The sequence below is a fragment of the Kogia breviceps genome, chromosome 4 (genome assembly GCF_026419965.1).
Source record: "Kogia breviceps isolate mKogBre1 chromosome 4, mKogBre1 haplotype 1, whole genome shotgun sequence".
Lineage (NCBI taxonomy): Eukaryota > Metazoa > Chordata > Mammalia > Artiodactyla > Physeteridae > Kogia > Kogia breviceps.
Genome location: NC_081313.1, coordinates 158,412,088 through 158,428,355, shown reverse-complemented (window position 1 = coordinate 158,428,355; position 16,268 = coordinate 158,412,088). Strand labels below are relative to the sequence as shown.

Here is a 16,268-nt window from a genome sequence, read left to right as displayed (position 1 = left end):
CTACTAGTCAGAATAATATTGAGACTTTAAAAAAGGGATGAAGGCCATCCAATGAATATGTACTTAGCTAAACATAAGGTCAAGGAGTTAGATAGAAGACAAGACCAAAGTGAAAACTAATTTTTTTACGTGTCTGGAAGGTGAGAAATAGATGTTTAAATTGGACGCAGGAAGCCACAAGGGGCCAAGAGCATGACAGCTAGAGGAAGGTTACGGCAGCTGTGTTTGTAAAGGATTATGCTAACTCGGTTCTTCTGAGAATTTCAAAGGACTTCAAGCAAATAAGATACTGGCTCCCTATATTTTTAATTTTGGGGGCTACAGAGAAGGGTTCTTTGGCTGTGAAAATGATCTGTGAGATTTCTTTCAATAAGAGATTTGGATTTTCAGCCTATAGTTTAAAGGAAGGTTTGCAATTCAAGTACTCTAAAAATGAAACATCATGCTACAGAGCCACATTTAAGACCTATATGAATAGTTCTGGATGCTTTTAGGGAGCTGATCTGATCTGATGGGAGTGGGAGGAGCACGGCAGCAGAGAGCTGGTGTCACCACATGGGGTGGCCAATTTACAGCTGGTAAAATGGAGGCTTATAAAGGCTGAATTGACAGTTGTCAAACAACTGGTCAGTGGTAGGGTTGGGATCCCAATGATGTCTGACACCATTGTCCGTATTCTTAAGCACACCAGAGTTTTAGGCACAGAAGTCTTGAGCTTCACCCACTTCATACCTTTTCTGTCTTGTATCTCTACTCCACACCCCAAACACATCTCTTAATTTCTTTGAAGTGAGGAATATTATCATGCAAAACATGATTGCACTGCTCACACGTAAAAGTCACATAAAGGGAGGGAAGTGTTGGAGAATGAGACAGGGAAGAGGGGCCACACTCTTTAAGACAAGTCCAACCAGACCACTGACCTGCCACCATAGATTAGAATGCAGCATTTTTATTGTGAAAGTCCACATATTGAGCAATTCCCTTTGTGAAAAGGTTTTCAAATACATAGACCAGGAGCAGCTGATAATTAAGAATCAGATTATGTATAATATATATTCATGTTGCCAATATTATGCACACATTGGAAAGCTAGCTTTTTTGAGTGTCCCCATTAACGGAATACATTTCAAGTTGACAATAATAACATGTTTCTCGTCATTGAAAATTTGCCAACAACTCTCCCAAAGAGTCAACATTTAATATGTTAACAATTCAAAACAAGAAAATAATTAATTCTATTTACATGTGTTTGAGGTTATATACTAGAGCACTGATACGGTAAAGGTTTGTAAAATTGGCAGCTAAATGTATTTCAGGATTCATTCAGATGACTTGATCATGACTTTACATGGTTTTCTATTAACAATGCCACTTTCTCTTCCTTTCTACTCTTTTTTAGATTATCTATAGCTATGATTGAATTCTGACTTGGAGTAATGATTGCCAAAAGGAAGAACTTGCAAAGGGTGCTATTTTAGAAAAATAAGGATTCAGGATGAATACTTGAAAATGGAGCTCAACTCATCATGTTTGAAGTCTGGGACCACCACTTCATGTGAATACAATATCCTTGAATGAGGACACAGTCATAGGCTCAACCTCCATGTAAGTCTTTCATTTGTTCTTTCATTTTGTAAACGTTAACTTCAGTACATTTTGGTTTTCACAGAGCGTCGATGACTCCATTCTGAACACCAGTCAGGTATGACTCCTGCTTATGCCTGTCATGTGTCCTCAGTGAAAGGGTGGATGGGTCAGAGCTGACTCGCCTCCAAACCTGGAACAGTAATACACAGGTTCTAATTATGCCCCACTAGATTCATTTCTGTACATAAATGTAGGATGTCAATATTGTTCCAAAAGGAGTATGGACTTTGCCTAAAGTAAATGTTTGATAATGAACAAAAATAGCCCAGATTCTTTGGATCCTTCTGTTTACTTCTACAAGATCAAATAGCGCTGCCTAATGCCTATGTGAAAAGATGAATCACTGGTTCCAGACCAGCTCAGAGAGATTCACCAGAAGCATATAAAGCCAGTTCACTTCCAACCACATTTACTGAGCGCCAGCTATGTGCCAAGCACTATACAAGGTGCTGAGGACCCAAAGAGGAAATGACAAGGATTCTGCCCACAAGGCACTCACAGTCACTAGAAGCAGATCTTGAGATGGAGAGTAAGTTCTGTTATGACCTATCATCCTAAAAGGAAGAAAAAATAGCAGCAAGCACACACATTTACTTTATTCTCTATGAAACTGGGCATATTTCAAGGTGGCAGATGTCAATTACCAGTCTGTATTTTACGTAAGGTGTTTTAATATGTCATACGAGGAAAAAATAAGATGTTTGAATCTTCATGCATGAGGGAGAAGGTAGAGAAAATTCCTCCCTCCAATTCCAAACCCCAAGCCCTTATAATTACATTCATGATTCTTTTACAGCCCGAAGACACAGAATAAAAGACAATACTTTATGATGTTAACTTCAATCCATTTGTTTTGGCTCTAGAGAGATGCATGCATTAAACTTGAAGCATTCTACGTTATTGAAATATTTACATCATTGTACATGTGATGTGGAGGAAATTTTCCTCATATCTTGGGCCGGAGATGAAATAGATTTCTAGTGTAGGCTCCTATATTTAAAGCAGGTTGTGATTTTTCTCAAATAAGGGAGATATCCTATTGGGATCAAATTTACCACAACTTGACCCCAGATGAACAGAGGATACAGTTTTGGATCTTTTGTGTCTAATTGTATTTTGAATTGAGTAAAGATACCACCACTGTAAATAGTCATGGCTTTCACTATTGTGATTCCTGTAGTGGAAAAAAAAAATCTTGTTTGGTTTCAATGTTCTTGCTCTAATTTCACTTTGCCTTGCAGGTTTGAGACACAGCAAACAGTATAGCTCAAATTACACTTATTTACCACAGGAGAGTTGGGTGCAAACAAGATGACATGAATACAATTTACCAGGTTAGAACATAGAAACAAATTCAGAGTATTATAAACCACTCAGGGGATTATATAAGTGGACTTAGAAAGCACATTCTCTCTCCATGAGATTTAGTGAGTAAGACCCACATCGGTAACACCCATACCTCTTCACAGGTAAAGGTAGGAAACCCAGTAAACCAGATTGAACAAGCAGAAGGCAGTGGGGAAGAAGATCCGCGCATAGGAGTCCATCTTGGCAATACGGATATGTATCCTCCCATGTCTCCAAGCTCCTGTTCGGCAATCTTCGAAACAGCAGAAAAAACTGGCACAGTCCTTGCCGTCCAGACACTCATACCCATATTCTTCATCTCTCTCTTGAAGGTGTGTGGCATTATTCATTTGAATGGTTGCTGATCGTGGGCGGATATCGATGGTAGGGGCCTGAGATAAGGGTAGGGAAGGAGAGGGATCAGAGTTAGTTAGACTTGCTAAATCCTAGACCATTTCTCCACAGTGTCACCAATGTGAATGATGAATCTGAAAATGAGTACTCAGGGAACTGCTATGACATCATGATCTACAATGGTAAAATTGAACTTAGAAGGATAGCACATTTGCAGATTTCAAATTTTGAGCTTAAGCAATGCAGCTGAAAATAATACCCCCAAGCTAATAGCTATAGCAAGAAGATTGAACACCAAAAGAACTCAAAGTTTAAAGATTTAAATCAAACAACTACATGGAATCTTATTCTAGTAAATATTAGATGTGAGGTTGGTTACATGAAGGCATTTAATGGTGTTGCACATGAGTAGAACAGAGAAATAAAAACGCGTCAATTTTGAAATCAAATTTTGTGTCATGCTCATCTATATAGGCAAATACTAACCCCATAACACTGAGCAAATGTACTAAAATGCTTTTAATAGAAAATGTCAAGATATATATATATATATATATATAAATGTAGAAGTTTCCTGAGTTTATACCACAATGGTATGACTTACTTATGTTTTACTGGAATATGTAAGTACTTTGTCTAACGTTCACCATTTAGAAGCTTCAGAATGTCAGCAATATTAACCTACATGTTAATGAAAAAATTTTTTAAATGTTACTAGCTATCAAACTCTGTCTGGCATGAGAAGAAACTAGTACCAATTAACTAAATCTAATCTTTGCTGCTGCACCAATTACAAAATTGCTAGAAAACTCAAACATTTATTTAATGTTAATTTGGATGAGTTCGTTTTAGGATAATATAAATCCAAATCATATTGTCTGTGAGTCAGCTATCAGAATTCAGCTGAGAATAGAAATCTCATTAAATTCAGGTCAGTGGAGATTATTGCATGTACTTATTGAAAAACAGTCCTTTGTTGAATTAGGATTTAGAGAGTCAAATTTTATGGTATATATGGAACATGGTAGGTACAACCAGTGAAACTGGATTCCATTTTTATCTGAGAAGAGAGAGTAAGTCTTGGCTTTGATGTTTAAAGAGGCCCACTTTACTAATGACATCTCATAGAACTTAGAGATATTTTTAGCCTCATGTTAGGTCAAAACCTCTGAATTAATGTAGGGTTGCTGAATCAATTCTAGAAATCTATAGAACTTTCTCCATCTTAAATGTGTTATCTCTAGTGGGATACTTAAATGTCTGCTCATAAAAAATAAATAAAACACCATGTAAGCGTTAATAGTTAAATTCAGCAGTTGCATGCAGTGAATTTCCATTCCAAAAAACATTATACCTTGAAGGAAAACATCCGAAGAAGCTTTGGGTTTGTAGACAGAAAAGAGAATCGCATTTTTTTTTTTTTTAATGAAAAAAGGAGAAAAAAAAAAAGAGAGACAAAATAAGATAAATTAAAAATACATTTTGAAAGCATAGCAAGTGAAATGAACTGAAATTGTAAACACAGAAGGACAGTTCTGAGCTTGGAATAAAGCATATGCCTAAAGTTGGAAAATGAAATTTGGTGATTGATTGATTGCTAGTGAAATCTTCAGTAAATTAATCCACAGTGATCTAACTGCAAAAGCCAGTATTTTTCACGTGTGAGGAAGCCTTCTATTGCCCATTTTCCCTGTACAGAAGTACTGATTTTATTTTCTAATTATCATCAAGGAGGCCTTACTAGGAGAGCCTTGACACAATGAACTCAAGGGCATATTAAATGGGAAAATGAAATTTCAGCTTCTCATTCACAGCTTGGGCTCTTGATCTGATAAATCATCTAATTGGCTTAAAAGGGGAAAAATGCATGAAGTTCATTCAGGTAATTTCATTTTTGCAGGTTCTTTAATTCCCTTTCTCCTCTGCCTTCTTTTCTTCTGCCATCTCATGACCCTGGCTTAAGGAATCCAAGTGTTTCTATCTCTGCAACAAAATCCGCTCCACAATAGAGAGGATCAGAGGGCTTTGTCCTTAGCCAGTCCTCACATCCTTGTTTCTACTGGCAGGTAATAACGCTGAGTGTCAGTAGAACCATCTTTCGGGGGAAAATGAAATAGCAAGTGAAGGAGGGGAAGAAAACAAAAAACAACACAACAAGGAAAATAAACTAAGGACAGAGAAAATGCAAAGGTAAAGAGAGGCAATACAGACAGAGAAAGAGAGGGCTGCATAAAGTATAGTGAATATTTGGGCACTTAAAGATAACAGTTTCTTTTGCATTAATCGTCAAGAATAATGATGCTTCTTCACCCGTTATAATGTCTTACATTCAAGTAAACGTGTGCAATTTGTAGAATTTCACCTGGGTTTCTGGAGATGCCTCAGGATGCAATCTAGCATCAGCTAGATTCTGTGGTTATAATTCAGCTCCCCAAAGGCCATGGGTCAGAAAGATGGCCACTATCATGACCCTCATAGCTCTTAGAGCAGAAGACCAGGAAAGGCTATATATTCAGGAGTTCCTTTGCCCCAGTATTGTAAGGAAATGGACCTTAATTTTCATGGGGCCTCCTATGAACCAAACACTCCGTTTAAGTGGGCAGACGGGTAGCTACATGCTCTTTTCAACATCCATAATAAAAGGCAGTTGCTTTAGGCATTTTTATTTACGCTTCATCAACTCTATTTAAAGTTAGGTGGCAAGGTGAAGCCACGCTACCTGCTTCCAAGTCACCGAACTCAATCCAGGTTGGTAACTGCGTAAATCATCAACATCAACTATAAATGTAAGGTACTATGTAATGTTTTTTACATCCATTACCACATTTATTCCTCACAGCAGCCTCATAAGATATGTCTTTTCCGTAATACTCATTTTATATATGAGAAAATAAAAAGGGGAGGCTAAAAACAAAATACATTCTAACTATAAAACCAATAGAAGTCCTCTGGCAATGCGCGCGCACACACGCACACACGCACACACGCACATTATTTGCAGCAGTGTGGTGATCCCTGAAACTTTAAGAACCTTGTGGCTTCCTATTGGAAATCATTAGATGAAAAATGTAAGTTAAAACATCAGTAATTTAAAAATATTAGTTAAGAGGCAGAAAGATGAAAATCAATGAAACCTAAAATAACAAGCTACTAGAAGATGAATGCATTGTTCAGCCATGGTTACACTCCCAATGAAATAGAGAGAGCAAGAGTCTGCCTTAGTGAATCAGGTCTTTCCCAAATAACTGATGACCTTAATGAATCCTTATGGCCTGGCCAAAGTCACAGAGTCCCTTTTCATCTTGCGGCCCAAAGTGTGGATAGCCTGCAGACAGGCTAAGCAAGACCAAACCAAACCAAAACCAGGTGATCTCTCTGCATACAAATGTCAAAGGTCCCAAAAGGAAATGATACATACAGGGTTTTTCTTCTTTTTGTCTTTGTCCTTGCTTGGTTTCCGGTTACTGACAAAATAATGCAGGGTGCCATACTCCACCAAAGCAGAGAAGACAAAGATGAAGCAAACAGATACGAAGAGATCCATTGCGGTGACATAGGAGACCTTGGGGAGCGACTTCCGGGCAATGGTGCTGAGGGTCGTCATTGTCAGGACAGTGGTAATGCCTGGAGGAAGACACAATAAAACAGATCATGAGACCACATCAGCAAGTTGGATAACGGTCACTAATAAAACCAAACGTGTTTTGTGACTTCTGAGGAGCAACCTCAGTATTGGGAAAGGAGGTGTAACTCAAATTCATTCACTCAGTTCACAGATGTGTATTGCCTGCCGACTATGTATCATCTACCGTATGTGCTGAGAAAGGTGCTGAAAATGTGCTGAGAAATGAAATAGACATGGTCCCTGCCCACATGCCCCTTGTATTTCAGCGAAAGACACCACCATGGATCAAGTAAGCAAAGAAAAGTATAATTACAAATTATGGTATGTGCCATGCAGAAGAGCAGGGATGTTAGATGGAAGGCCTCTTTGAGGAGGTGGTATTTAAGGCGAAGCTTAAAAAACTAGAAGAAACCAACCTTTTGGCTATTAGCACTAAATAAATTAAAGGGAGGTTCTGAGGAAGGGAAACCTTATCTGTTTTTGAATTTTTTAAATACCTGGCTTCTGGGGATGGGCGGGGAAATCATGGTGATGCTGGGGAAATAGAAGTTCTATCATGCAGAGCAGGCACAGGAGTTTGCATTTTATTCAAAGTGCAAGGAGAAGTCATTTAAAAGTATTAAGTAGAGGAGGTGCCGTTGTGTGCGACTGACATGTTCTGATGGATAGATTCTTTAGAGGCTATTTGTGATGAAAATAGGTATCTCAGAAGTAATATCGTAACTAATATTTACTGAAAACTTCCTCACGCCAGGCACTCTGATAAGCATTTTATGTGCATTCTCTCTTTGAATCTTTACAGCAGGTATTTTCATTTTGATTTTATAGTTGAGGAAAAGGAGGCTAAAGGACCAGTGCCATGTCAGACAGTAAAGTAGAAGGATTTAAACACAAAAATTAAATGTCTGATTTCAAAGCGCTTCTTTTCCCCCTTGTGCAACAGTGCCCATGCAAACTAGTCCTCCCCGATAATAGTTTAATAACAAAGAACAAAGTTAAGACAACCTATATGTATCTACAGGGGAAGGGTCAGGGGCTTACCTTCTGTAACAGCTATGTTAATTATAATAAAGGCAACACAGATTCAGTATCTGCGTAGGTTATAGCTCCAGTTACGGGAACTTAAGTCACTTCAACAGTCTAAATTTCTGCATCTGTTAGTGATCGTGGAGTCCTCCATCTCCCTGTCTAGTCTATATACTTTGAGACAACAGATAAGAAAAATATCTTGGATGTCCACTGTAATCCCATAGTGCGTATAGTGCTAGGACTCAACAAATATCAAATGAATAAATAAAACAATTGAAGAATAGTGTATATATGAAAGACTAGAGACTCAACCTACATTTGAAAATAGGAATCCACATTGATGACTTGGGGGAAATAGATACTGTTCTGTGCAATTAAAACTAACACTTAAGAATCTCTTCCTTTGGCCAAGTACTACGTTAAGTACTTGTATAAGTAATTATCCCACAAAATCCTCACAATGAGGTAGGCACTGTCATCCTTGTTTTTTGTTTTCATTTTTTTTTTTATGATTTCTTTTTTTTTTTTAACATCTTTATTGGAGTATAACTATTTTACAATAGTGTGTTAGTTCCTCCTTTACAACAAAGTGAATCAGTTATACATATACATATGTTCCCATAACTCTTCCCTCTTGTGTCACCCTCCCTCCCACCCTCCCTATCCCACCCCTCTAGGTGGTCATAAAGCACAGAGCTGATCTCCCTGTACTATGCGGCAGCTTCCCACTAGCTATCTAATTTACATTTGGTAGTGTGTATGTGTCCCTGCCCCTCTCTCACATCGTTGTGTTCATTTGTTTTTGTCTTGCAGGTGAGAAAAACTCAGCACAGAAGGAATAAACTAGTTAAGTGATAGAGGTGACATACAAGCCTAGCAAGTCTGACTTTAAACGCAATGCTCTGAACCACACTGTTGTATTCCCTCTCTATAAATAGGTCCATAATATGCAGGACGAAGCGCCACACACTTGGGAGCTACTGTAAGTTCCTGATTTGGGATATGATGTAGATATGTGGGCCTTCCATGTTGTCATGATGGAAACATAAGAATGGGCAAGTTTCTCAATTACAAACTGGGGATGGCAGTGACTGGGGGAACTCCCTAAGGCTCTTGGGAAGACTAAATGAAAGAATGCACATAGAGTGACAATTCCTAGTAAAGTCTCAATAAATAGAAGATGTTATTATCATTTATTTTAGAGAAGAAAGATCTGCTTCTCAAACTAAAAACAGCTTCACTTAGGTTGTCTATACGTTAATTCATGTAGACGTTTTTGATTATACCTAATCACAGCTGATATTTTTATGGGGGAATTTCCAAACTACATTGGCACTTTGGTCTTGACTTCACACTCAGGCCTCAAACCACATATGACCTATGGGAAGTGGAAATGTCAGTAGTCAGAGTAGATACCATGGATAAGCTCACTTAAGACAAGGTGGCCTGTCTCATATTATTAGGCTACATGGAAGTTCATCACAGCCATGTAAAAGAAGAATCTTTAAAAAATGCTTCAAGATATTTTCAGGTCTGCCTGGAGCCACAGAGAAGAGAACAATGAAGAACAGACAAATGGTAGTTTTAAGTGATTTACCAACCAACAACGAGATAGCCTGATGTGGTTTTTTTGTTTGTTTTTAAGCCTAGTTTTGCTAAGCAAAGAAATTAGAGTCCTCTTACCTGAGATACATGAAAAATATCCATAGCTTTTTTTCAATTCCTCCAGTCTTGGCATGAAGTAAGCTCTTCAGGCATGTTTACCTTACCTCATAAGTTGGGTGAAAAATACCAATTCGTATTGTCCTTGTTTCACCCATCATCCTTACATCATGATTAAACCTCACCAGCTACCACTTGTGTACCAAACTATACTCAAGTGTTATAAGTTCCAAAATGAATATTCCCCGTTCTGTGGTGATGTGAGTTTAGAAAGCAGTCAATCTCTGAGCCACATGGGTATATTTATCTCACTCATCAAATAACTTGGCTCTCTAACTGTTCTATGGCAATAAACTTGAAGTTCACAGATGTTTAATGTCATCTGGTTCAACTCTTGATCGTAAACACTGCAAAAAGGTAATTGGACTCAGTGAAATCTAGGTTAGTGTTCTTAAACCTGATCACACATTAGAATCACCTGGGGAATTTTTTTTTTTTTTTTTAATCCTGACACCCAACCCATGCTGTCAACAAATGAAATAAGCATCTCTTGAGGTTGGACTATGCAAGGCAGCTGTACTTTTAAAGGCCCCCTACTGAGTTAAATGTGCAGTTAAATCTAAGAAGCACTGATCTAAAGAAGTGAGACAGGAAAGCAAAAACAGAGAAACCGGCTCAGCTCAGCACCCTACCTTTTCCCACAACTGGCCTTCAACAAGGTCTCACCCAGAGCAAATCTAGGTGTCAGTCAGCCAAGGTGCAGATCTACTATCTGCTGGCTGTGTGACCTTGTAAATGTCATTTAACGTTACAGCACCTCTGCTTCCTTAGCTCTAAAAGTGCGATAATAACCTTTATTATCATTACAACTTCTACATGCAGCTGTTGTGAAGAGTAGGAAAAGCATGGGGACCATGTTGAAGACGCCTGACTTACAGTAAATGATCAGCAAATACAAGGAGCACCTACCTGCTCTTTGCGTGGGGACCCGTCCCTCGTGCCTCAGCCCACTCACCTGATTGCTTCTCCTACCATATGTCCTTTGCCAGTGAGCACTCATTGAGTAAGTGGTGGAAATGAGCTACCAGAGTGGTCTTAAGAGGGATTTTGACCAGCAGGAACTAGACTTCAAGAGAAGAGATTGATTTAAAATCCTTCCCTTAAAATAGTTTTGGAATGGGTAGGTTGGAATGCATCAGTGCATTTTTTCCATCCATTCATAAGTGCATACATTCCTTGAATAATCACTGAGGTACCAGCCATGTGCCAGGCACTATATACTGGGAGTGAAAAAGACATTTACATTCTGATGTAACAGACATATAAGCATGTAATGCAATACACCACTCACAGTCACAGGTGATAGTCCTAAAGTAATAGACTCAGCACATTTGGGGTTTGTCTTAGCATGTAGCATTAAATAGGACATTATAATTGTTAAATAGAGCCTGTAACATAAAGTACCTCATATAACAGAAAAACTGAAAATAACTTTATTTTGAAACAGATGGGAGACTAAATTAGGTTTGGAGGAGAACAAAAATGCAAATGATGTCTTTTTTTCCCAGCAATCATTTCTGCCCTCAGTTTTGTTATTTTTTTTTTTTTTTGCCCTCAGTTTTAATAACGTGGTACAGATCACTTTGTCAGAAAATGACTGTAAATGCTAACATTTCTGAGGTCCTACTATGCTTTGTGAACTTTGCATGGAATACCTAATTTCACCTAATAAAACCCCACAGTTAGGTACAGGAAATGATATATGTTTCACATGTGAGTAAAATGTGATTTGTAGAGACTAAAGGGCACATCCAAGGCCATACCATATATGTGGGTTGAAATCGAGATTCTCTGGACTTCAAAATCCAAGCTCTTAACTATTACATGATACTGCCTCTCTAGTCAAAGAGTGAGCAAGAAATATGGTTCTAGTTTTCATACAGATGATAAAAGAGGACAGTGGTTTTATAATTCATTTTTCAGTAGTTTTAGTTAAGTCTTTAGGAAATTTTATGTAGTATGAGAATTTTATTCATGGGCCTAGCCTTCAATGTCCCTGTGAGTCTGTGGCTTTGTCGTAATCTACATGAGTCCTCTTTCCTTGTGTGAGGAAAAAGATGAGAAACTCCAAGACAGATATCACCATATACAAGAGAGCGAGCAAACTGCAAATAATCTTAAAAGTGGAGAGAGGGGTCCCAGAATTTCACAGGTAATTATGTTTTCCCCAAAATAATCTTTTCAATGGTTCTTCTATAAGGAGCCGATTACTGTGTATGTATGTCTTCAAATGTCACAATAATTATGCATGTTGACATTAATCAATAGCCAGTGGTGTGCTAGTAAATGTGTAACAATTGATTCCCTAGAAAAAAGGTGCCCCTGATTTTTAGTGTTTGCCTATTTCCCTGTTGTTAATATTTTCACCTTGGTTGATTTCACTACCAATGTGGCATAACTAAACCCGACTTTGGGAAAAGATAAACACAATCAGCTTTCATGAGCTGGTGTGAGCAGCTCTAGTGTGCTGCTGCCCAGAGATCAAAACAAAAAAATCTACTGAAAAGAAAAGCTCCCCACCCCGCCGCTCCCCGCAGTTAATTTAAATTATTTTAAAACTTACCGAAGAAAGCCTATGGAGGTAATTTAGCCAAACAAAACTAGGAAACTTTATACACTGCTTCTTTTTTTTAACATGCTAGTTTTCTTTAAAATGAAACAAATGGCATTTCTATGTAATTGATGACTGAATTAAAAGCAAGTCAATTTTTAAAGGGGAATAAAGATTAGTTGTATTTGGTACTTACCTTGGGACAGTACAACACAAAGAATTGTGTCTCACCTAAAGAAGTTCTGGCTGGAACAGCATCCTTATTGATCCAGAAAGACACCCAGGACAGGACAACAATGAGTGTGCAGGGGATGTAGGTCTGGATGGTGAAGTATCCCATTCTTCTGCTCAGGTCAAAATAGACCGTCATGACCACATAATCTCCTGGAACAGAACAAAGACAGACCATGGAAACCCTTAACAGAATTGCAAAGTGGTTGAAAATAAGCATGTATATAACTCTTATGTGCACTTGAAAGTTTTAACCCACCTGTGTTAAGAATAAAAACAACAAAAAGCAAAACCCAACCTGTACTGAATTCTGATCCTTTTAGAAGCAATGTGATTACTGATGGAAGGAAACGTTTTTGAGCACATTGCTCGTATTTTCTTCTTTCGTGTGATTTTTGACATTGCCTTCTCTGCCTACTTAATACACACAATGTGAAATTTTTTGTTTGGTGGAGAGGGAAAGAAACAGTGTTTTTCTGCTCTGTGCCTTTCTTGCCTGCAATGAATCCTAAGATTTGGAACAATTTCCTCTTGTTCTCAGGACTTTTCTCCATACAAACCAGAGAGAAATATCCTGGTGCTTGGTACTAATAAATGACTGTTTTACTCAGTTTATAACCACATTTCTATGCTGAGACATTTTCTCATATTTCTGTTGAATCCTGCGATTTTCCTTCATAGCAGTTAACTTCAGTTTGTAATTTCTCATTCATTCGTGTGGTTATTTTGTAATATCTGACCCACCTATTAGACTTTATCTGCATGAGTCCACAGACTGTGCCTACTCTAGCCCATCGTTGCCCTATCAATACTTAGCATCCTGCTTGATTCCAAATAGGCATTCAGTAACATTTGTTGAGTAAATGATTAAATGAATGAATATATTTATATATTTAAATACAGAGAGAGAAACAAAAATCAAGAAGTTGTATTCTGGAACATTTGGGTTACAAAGGAGTTTATGTAAATAATACAGAGAGTAATCAAGGAATCCAAGAACGACCATATAGCTATGCATGAGAACAATGTAATGTGACATAATCCCAAGTCTATGATTCGTTAAAATCATGAAGTATGCATTGTTTTTAAAATTCCATGTCTTTCATTTTGTGTGATTCCAAGTGAAATTTTACAAAATTTTAATTTTTGAAGTTAGAAAATATATAGACAGACATATCCCAGTTACTATATATTTATGTTTCTTTATAGTACTGTTAGAGAACATCAGTTTCAAAGACTATATCTACTCTCCTAATGTGAGGCAAAACACGAGACCACTTTTCAAATGTTGCTTCTTTTTTCTTTACTAAATTGTGATTTGTCCTAAAATGCATGGACAGTGAAATCCAAATCATGTGTTTTAGTTGAATTATTTGGCTTCATGTCTGTGTCTCTCTACTTACTTAGATGATTTAGATCTGATTCGAAAATAAGGCACTTTAGAAGCTTCATGGGGAGAAGACTGACTTAGCTGGGTGAATTTTTACTACCTAATCCACTTCTTCCTTCCCCCTCTCAAGCTTCACTCCACACCCTTCGAAGCTGCTGATATGGAAAACCCTTCACTGGGTACTCTTCAAGGGAGTAAAGACTCCTCTAATCCGGCAGTGTTTCCTAAGTGGGGTTATGAATACATCCTAATACTGCCCTTCGGTGGATTGATGAACTGTCACTTAGCTAATTCAGTATCCTGGTTAAGGCAACATTAGTGACCCAGAAACTAATTAGGGAATTAGGCTCCCATGGGAACATTGGTTCCCTGTCCAAGAGCAGTAATCAGCCATTATTTAGCAATTATCCCTGAAAAGTTAAAGGTAGGAATTTTCTTATTGATCATAACTAGATTTTGGTTAGTTCCCTGAGATGATGCTTCTCTGTGTTGATTTATTTGGGCTTAAGCTATTTAAAGTCATAGCATTTCATAAATTTGTTTGGTCTTTGCTTTTGTTCTGATTTAGAATATAACAGAGGTGATGATTGAGGAATAAAGACATTTAACTTGAGATGATCCCTATTAATATCTTTTTCTTTCCTGTTTCTTTGATCACAATACTAGAGGCGAATTCAAGTTTCTTATTCTACATAGGAAACACAAAGAAAGAGACGTTTTCTTTTTAAATAATAATATTCAGGGGGCACTTTTTCTCCCTATTTTCCAAGTCCTTGAGAATACTCTGCATATTTTAAACGTGTTTAAATGAAACTTTATGAATTATAATATTTTAGATAAATCTAGACAATTTTAGTAACTCCTTTTTTAGTCCTTATCATGTAAGTGAATGAGAATCTACACTTTGGCATTAATGATCTGACTTTTGTTAAAGGTGAACTTTAATTTTGCCTCAAGTGAACAGATAATTATCTCAATTTAATTCTCCACTTCCCATTAGGTCAGAATCTAAGCTTCTACAGCGTATTTATCTATCAATTTCTATTTTAAGGTAATAGCTTCTGAGCATCTTTCATCTTTGCCAGCAAATCCAAAGCTTTTCTGTCACTAGATTATGGATTCAAACTTGGGAATGGGCCATTTAAAAGCAAAGCAGCTTCACAGTGACAGCCTGATGCCTGTCTTATATCTAAGGCTCTATCACTTTCTGTATTTTTAAAAACTCTCCAGCTGAGGACCCTATAAAATCAAATCTCCTGAAAGTGCCACATCAGTGATTTCCCCAAGCCCAAAAGGATTAAAGTCAAAGGTGGTTATTTCAGCCACTTCAAATTTATTCTATTGATTTATTCTAACATATGATATTTAAAGTCATAGCATTTTAGAAATTAGTTTGGTTCCTAATTTAGAATGTAACACACACAGCCTATGACTGAGTAGAGAAGACATATAAGTTGAATAACACCCATTAATGTTCAGTTTTTATTTTTTGTAAGAATCTTATGTCTAGTTTTAGGAAGACAGCAACATTAGCGAATAATGAACTTCAGTTATTATATTTTTAGGTGATGTTAACCATTTGAAAGCTTTAAAATTCAGATATATTGGAGTGTTTAGGCTCTTATTTCATACATGAAGCTATCTCCTCTTAAAAACTTAAAGAGTCCATGATAGAGACATCTTCCCCTCCAGTGAACGCCTGAAATAATAACTATTTTCTAGTTACCAGGAATGAGGACCTACTATGTGCAGACACTGGGCTGTATGGCTTGCAAATATTATCTTTAAACCTCCTAAACATTTTGTCAGGATGCTGAAAAAACTAAAACCACTTTGTTCCTCTTCCAAGTTTCTTATTCCACTTAAATATAGTTGAATAGAGCATATATTCCCTACCAGGTTAAGTTGAAGGCATAATTAGTGTTAATATTCTCTTCCTTACATTCCTTTCTCTAGTCTCTTTTTTATGTGTCAACAAATATTTTTAATCATTTTTATGCAAAGAGCACTATATAAGGTAATGTGGAGATACAGACCCATGGAATCTCACAGACTGATTCTAAATTAAATAACAAGATTATTTTGTCTCTTACTACAACTCGGAGAGACAGAGAGAGATGTGTTGAGACAATGCAGTAGATCTTCCTTTATCACTCCTCACTGAATCTGAGGCATAATTCCACAGGGCTGGTTTTGACCACAGGCAGGCAGGGAAGTTTGTTGGCTACAACTTCATTTAGGAAAAGGGTTTTCTGAAATTAGATCTGTACCTCAGCTAACACACAACAATAAATTTAAGATCTACTGAAGATTCAAATTTAAGCATGAATATAAATACTACATAAGGAAAAAATATAATTAAACATCTT

The 16,268-nt window shown here is 37.3% G+C and overlaps 1 protein-coding gene across 2 annotated transcripts in view; it reads right to left on the bottom strand.

Annotated features, from left to right (window-relative positions):
• Positions 1-915: 915 nt before the first annotated feature.
• Positions 916-16,268, bottom strand: part of GABRG2 (gamma-aminobutyric acid type A receptor subunit gamma2) — a 125,000-nt gene continuing 109,647 nt past the window's right edge. The window contains exons 7-10 of one of the 2 annotated variants that reach the window (XM_059059801.2): positions 12,510-12,662; positions 6,770-6,975; positions 4,706-4,729; positions 916-3,389 (exon numbers count right to left, since the gene is read on the bottom strand). In XM_059059801.2, the coding sequence (XP_058915784.1) occupies positions 3,114-3,389; positions 4,706-4,729; positions 6,770-6,975; positions 12,510-12,662 (659 nt within the window). In that variant the 3' untranslated portion in view covers positions 916-3,113. The remainder of the gene's footprint in view (positions 3,390-4,705; positions 4,730-6,769; positions 6,976-12,509; positions 12,663-16,268) is intronic. The other variant, XM_059059806.2, reaches the window with a different exon arrangement.